Source organism: Adiantum capillus-veneris, chromosome 21, assembly GCF_014529385.1.
Source record: "Adiantum capillus-veneris isolate H3 chromosome 21, ASM1452938v2, whole genome shotgun sequence".
NCBI lineage: Eukaryota > Viridiplantae > Streptophyta > Polypodiopsida > Polypodiales > Pteridaceae > Adiantum > Adiantum capillus-veneris.
This window is the reverse complement of record NC_140951.1, coordinates 61,372,124-61,378,740: the sequence shown is the minus strand read 5'-3', so window position 1 is coordinate 61,378,740 and position 6,617 is coordinate 61,372,124. Positions and strand designations below refer to the sequence as shown.

The window sequence follows — 6,617 nt, the reverse complement described above, 5'->3', positions numbered from 1 at the left end:
GTAGGAACTTGAATTAGCTTTTATATTTTAGCAATGTGATGCTTCACAAGAGAGAGTTTTATGGGATTGCATTGACACACACTTGCATGTCATAGGGATTGAACCCTCGGTTGAAGCGCCTTAAGGTAAAGGGGCCAATATAAGGTCACTTAAAACATGGGGACCAATAGAGAGACTTTCAATTCGAATGATCTAAATTATATGATAGGATTGAAAGTTTTCAATGAAATTGATACGCAAAGATAGATCATATCAAGCTCTTGCCACTCCCAATGCAGTCCCAATCATAATTCTCATATATTTTGATAACATTTTTCATTTAATTTTAAGGTGGCCTTGTTTTGGAACCCCGACCCGTTATTGGCCTCTTTACCCTAATTGTAGCCCAACTCCCCTTCACTTGAATTAACTTTACAAGGCCAGTACTCAAGAAACTACTTACTAGACAAATGTATAATCCTCAAGTCGTTTAGATTCTTGAGTGAGAGAAAAAGAAAGAAAAAGATTTTTGGATCTCTACTACTCCGTTGAATAAATGTATTATTTGTAAGATTCCCTCTTGCCCCCCCCCCCACATGTCGCCTCTGTGCGTTCGCTCTTGCAGTACGTTCTCTATCGCCACCCTATTGCTAGTCGTGAGCTGTTGTTGGCTAGAGACAAGGTAACTGTTGGCGAGACAGATGTAGTCGTGAGGGAGGGAGGGACCCTGAGAGTCCTCATCTTGTCTCTCGCACAACAACAATCTCATCATGTCTCTCTCGTAATGCCACACACTGTCAAGAGTTGGGCGCTAGCACTTGCCACCACCTATAATTACTCACAGGTTTTCAAAAGCAAGCTGAGAGAGAGAGAGAGAGCCCGCGAGCTCACAAAAAAAATCCATGCATAGCAATCTCTACGCTTGAGGATGGTGACGATCACACGACTGGTGGTGGATGTAGATGTAGCAATCACATCATTCGGGATGATGCAAAGCAAGCTACTGTTGTGTGTAGGCTGCCTCACAGGAATCACCGTAGAGCCGTAAAAAGGGGGGGGGGGGGGGGGGGGGGGAATCTCCATAAAATTGATTTTCTACGAATTGGTATCACTTACCTACCATGAAATCGCCTATCTATGAGACTCTTTGTATTTTTGAAACGACAAGTTTACAAAACGATTAAAAGACACGGTATGAGAGAGAGAGAGAGAGAGAGAGAGGGAAGAATTTTAACGTCGTAGGCAACCATCCCAAGAGACCTTAAAGATCTATCCGACGAGAGAGAGACGGAGGGAGGAGAACATAGTAGCGACGGAACTGTCAAGGGAGGAAGAGGCGGGCTTCGTAGTAGGTGACGATGTGGGTGCCATTGGGGGAGGGTGTGGCGGAGACAAAGGTGCCGACGTTGAAGCCACGGACCATTCGGAAGGAGCCTGTGCCGGACAGAATGGAAAATTCCCAGGGGGGCCGCGAGAAGACGGCCTCGCCCTGCTGGGAGAGAGTGCCATTGAGTCCGCCATACTCCCAGTGGATGACGTTGTTGACGAAAAAGACGGTGGCGGCGGCAGTGCTGTTGACCACCAGCGCAGTGCCCCGCACAAACCCCAGCACCTCCGACGAGGCCTCTTCGTCCCTCGTCATCACAAACTCGTACACCACCTGCAGGCCCACCCCTGCCGCGAAGCCTGCCCCCGCCGGCGGCGGCTTGGCCGCCTGCACCATTGTAAACTCGTTCTCTCCATACTGCTGCTGCAAATAGTATCTCAGTACCTCCCCCCGCCCGCCAGTCGCCCACTCTGACCTCATCCCCGCCACCACATCGATATGCACAACCTTCATCATCATCACCATCATGCTCACCAGTAACGCTGCTGCTTTGATTCGCCTCGCTGCTTCCTCCATTGCTGCTCGTTTGGCCGTCGTATCTCCTCTTTTACGTCAACTTACCAGCTCTTGTATGCCACCTGCAGGCGGATGCAAAGTCGTCAGCAAACATATGCACAGAGAGAGAGAGAGAGAGAGAGAGAGAGAGAGAGAGAGAGAGAATTTGTGAAAGTCGGAGAACAATCCCAAGAGACCTGAGAAGATCTATCTGACGAGTTTTAAACTTGTTGAGAGAGAGAGAGAAGATTCAAGATTCCGAAATGGATCCATCCCACTCCAAGGCTCAAGTCCTTGTTGCCACAAGAAAATTGACCTAAACACTCTTGAGCCAAGGCCCTAAACCTTTACAATACCTATAGTACAAAACCTTGCACATCAAGGGAGAAATGCCCTAGCTTGCCTACCATACTTGGCTTTTTTTAGATAGTAGCATAAGGATAATACCAAGGGACCATTCGATGGTTTATCAAACTAACCTTAACCTAGGACCTTGAGCATACTAGGACCGTCAAAACCCTACCTCAAGTGAGAAATGGACTACCCTGTCTACCAAACTTGAATGAAGAGAAAGAAGGGAGAAAGAAAGGGTGACAGCAAGCTACCTTGAGGCATTGTCTCCAATTGAAGTACTTCACATGGACTACATCATGCCTTGATTGCCCATTTAATAGAGCACAATCAAAAATTACCTCAAAAGCTTACCTAGCTACAAGTTCCTTCCCAAAGTCCAAAATTTCGAGAAAGTGTTTTCTTGTGTCTAACCAGTCACCAAGGTTCCTCACTCTGTGTCCTTCAAACTTCACACCCTCTTTGTGGTTCCCTACGGATTTGTGGAACTTTTTTTAATCATATATTGGTCTTCTACCTTGTAAAGAGTGTAGATAACAAGGTTTCATCACATGTGGCCGCAATCGATGCATCCACAATTGAACAAGTTGACTCCAAAAGCCAACATGGTAGCTTCTTGTTCACGAAAGGTTCTAGTTGCAATGAAAAGCGTGCCTCTACTTCCAATCCTCAAGATTGAAGCTCACAGGTTCATGTTTGATAGGTGGGGAGAACAAATAGGAATTCGATCACATTTCCACAATAAAATTATTAACTTTGTAAATGTGTGTGTGTTAAAAAATATACATGATTGAAATATTAATTATCACGGGAAAAAAAGGTTTTCTCTAGGGTAGCTCGGGCCTTTATGGCCTTAAAGTGAAATTTAAGTAAGCCATGTAGATTCCATAGCCCATTTTATTATATGCTTCATGCCTTGAATATAATGAGAATGAGGGGAGCCAATAAGTGTGCATGGATATTTACTTTAGTACAAAAGTATATATCGTGGTGATCGGTTAAGTTATTCCAAAACTTATCTCAAGGACTTTTTTTTTCTTTCCAAAAAACATATATATAGGTTAACTAATGTAAGCACTCTTTGCAAAGAGACCTTCTTTTGAAACACCTTTCAAAGGCTTCATGGAATAAAAAGTGCCATTTGCCCCATTTAAAAAGGCAATGTAAGCTTTTAATTTGAATGTGGCACGATGCATCATGCGTAGCTTGCACCTCGAAAGAGTGAGGGCACGCATTTACATTGGTGCCATTGTGAAATTCATGAACGTTGGGAACCAATCCACATAAGGACTTGAGAGGTTGTTAACTTCAAGGGAAAGTAGTTGACGCCAAATATTGGCTAGCTTTTAGTAACATCTGTAAGATCAAGTTACGATGTTTCACAATTAGTAACGAAGTGTGAGACACGTTCTCCATTTAACCTTTCTTTACAAAAGCACAGTCTTCATGGTTAACATCCAGATATATCATGACACACAATGGAGCAAAATCATATATTTGCTTCTACATGTGTATAATTTAATTTTATGGTTATCATGGATATACAAACTAATATAAACATATATTATGTCGACGGGAGCTAGCTCGATTGGTTGAGTTATCCTCCGTCACCCTCGTAATGGGTTCAAGTGCGGCAGAGCGACCTAGTGGATGTTCAAAGGCGTGCTTTTGTATCACCACCCATGTGAATTATGGGTACTGCTACAAAAAGAATATAAACATATGTTATAGAGACATGTTTGTACTTATATACCAACATTTCATGCTATTATCTACACTAGTGGTCCAAATTGGCCGGCATGTTCCACTTCTCCCCCTTTAGCAATGTTTCATAGACTTATTACACTACCCTAGTTGGGTCTACTCAGCTGTCAATGCATACACCGGCCAAAGCAATGTAAATACAATGTTAGCTTTGCAAGACCTCCTCACTAATTACCAACTTTCATCATGAATTTGTTTTCGCACTTCATTTCATTGCCTAATGTATATGCCTTCAATCTACTACCTTGCATGAAGGGCTCGCCTACATCCAAGATGCAAGCATAGGTGATTTTATAGAGAGACCCTACTTTGCATCCAATAAAAATAGCTAGAGCTTCTTTGTTGTGGGCATGTAAATAAATAGAGAAGTAAAGAGCTTGAGCTCTTGCAAGCACACATGAAAACAACCAAAAGAGCACACAATGGACATGGATGCTACTTCTTCTTCTTCTTCATGAGTGAAACGATATGATGGCTTGCAAAATATAAGTAGAAAGATAGCATAAGGAAATAACCATATACAATAGTCAATGTAAAACTGTTAGTTTCTAAACATTACAACATGACGTGCAAAAATCGGTGCAGATATCGACGAAATAAAGTTAGTTTTAAAACTTAAAAGCGTTGAAATAGGCTTCGGAAGAGATGTCGGTATCGTAACGTTGGTATAAGTATCGGTATACTATGTGTCGGAATAAACGGTGAAATGAGCTTCGGAATATGCAATGAAATAACCACTGAAAATTGTAAAGGATATTCTGACGCTTGTTTCGAAGTTTATACCGGTGCGTTTACCACAGTTTGTACCGACGACCAACCCTGCAAATTTTTTATGGATAGAGAGAGCTGGGAACTGATGCTGCATGTACTGTGGTAAAAGAAAACAACCCTCTGTCCAAAGGAAGAGTGCACAAGCAACCACAAGCTGACGCTAAAGAGCGAGTGTATGGCAATTAGCAAAATTGTAAGAATAACATAACCACAAAATCAAAAGCTTGATCATAGCATAATGGCATAAAGATTTTATAACCATAATTAAAACATGGATCGAAAACTGCAAAACCAAACAAAACCTGTTTGCCATACCATAACCATTACCATAACTTGCTTGTCATACCATAACCATAACAGCCATACCATCATTGCACAACCATAACCATAACCATAACCATCACATGATTGCCATACCATTATGATTCATAGCAAAACCATGACCTTAACTTGACTGCCAAACCTTAACCATAAGTTATAACATATGTTCCATACCATAAACATAACCATAAACCATAAACATAAACACTACAAAACTGTACATATGCAAACAATCACTGAGTGAGAAGACCCTCATGGTAATGCCTCCCAATTGACGTCATCTCCCTCCTCTTGCAGCAGGGTCAAAAGGGCCACAAGTCCATGCTTGTATCCATACTTCTCCTCTCGGCGTATCGAAGGAGGCTTCACGGCAACTTCCTGCAAAATTATGGTTTAATCATTAGATAAATCTGCAAATAACATATATATTTTCAATAATTTAAAGCATACGTATAATACTTACAAACTCATGTCAAAGCGCATCGTAGCCTCCACTCCCAAGATGTGATGCTCTAGTAGACTCCAAACGTGCTCTGGCTGCATCTCTCTGCTGCTGAATTAATCTCTCAGGATTGTCTTGTGTCTCTCGTGCAATCCTTGCGCACTCCTCTGCATCCAACCATGCCGGCTTGGGACTGCGGTCATTGTACCTATCTCTCCCCTATGACCGACGGTGTGACATTGTGGACTTTGCCAGGCTCAAAATCCAGGGGTTCGAAACTGGATCGTACCCCTTTGTTGGCCTATACTCTCTGTGAATGGCCTTGACGATGTAATTCTTTCTTTCAAGATCGAGGTTATCCCAAACCTCCATCATAGAGTGACCAAATTGAATCGTACAGAGCTGTCGAATTCTCTGTCGCATGGCCTTTCTGACCCTATTCGCCGCAACAGCCCCATCCCTGCTCTTGTACACCTTGCTAGGATCATGCTCGTGTGATCCCCAAGGTGTACGTTGTGTGCCCCTTGATCACATTATTGAATTGTAATTTGAACTTTATCATGCTTAGGATACAATGTGTTTACCTGAAAAGCTCTATGACTCAGGTGTCAGACCAACCGTAGATAGACTGCAAATTAAGCATTGCTAATGCGGTATGGAGAACTGAGATTTTTGCACCACTGTAAAGCGGCATGCGTGCAAGACTTTGCATCATCTCGCCCTCTTTATCATTGCTATCATGCCATCGGTATGAACGAGATGACTGAGGTCTGCAGTATTGCGTTCAATGTTGTCGTCTTCTATGTTTTCAATGATGGGATCCATGTCAAAGAACGCATCCACCATCCGCTCCATCTCTACTTCTTGAAATGCCACATCAGGTATTGATTGAGAGGACTCAGTTAATGGCTGCTCGTTTGAAAATCGTCTTCTCTGGGATGAAGTTGGAGCAATATCTACTTGCGGAGTTTGAATTTCAGTCTCTAGACCATGAGATCGGTAACGCAGGTCTTATAGTTGCTCAATCGAAAAGAGACCGTGATTGTGTATGTGTTGATCGCAGATTTTTTGTTTTTGAAAGATCCGATGCTTGCAATGCGCACAAGG

At 42.7% G+C, this 6,617-nt stretch overlaps 1 protein-coding gene across 1 annotated transcript; it reads right to left on the bottom strand.

Moving 5' to 3' along the window:
* Positions 1-1,089: 1,089 nt before the first annotated feature.
* On the bottom strand, positions 1,090-2,251 carry LOC147431038 (uncharacterized). Its single transcript, XM_086494501.1, has 2 exons — positions 2,059-2,251; positions 1,090-1,944 (listed from the first exon to the last, which is right to left on the bottom strand). The coding sequence occupies exon 2, from the start codon at positions 1,880-1,882 to the stop codon at positions 1,301-1,303; it is 582 nt and encodes a 193-aa protein (XP_086350627.1). The 5' UTR covers positions 1,883-1,944; positions 2,059-2,251; the 3' UTR covers positions 1,090-1,300.
* Positions 2,252-6,617: the final 4,366 nt, after the last annotated feature.

What these genes read in the sequence shown, in the direction of transcription:
- LOC147431038 (XM_086494501.1), bottom strand. Translation starts at nt 1,882, where the DNA reads ATGGAGGAAGCAGCGAGGCGAATCAAAGCAGCAGCGTTACTGGTGAGC.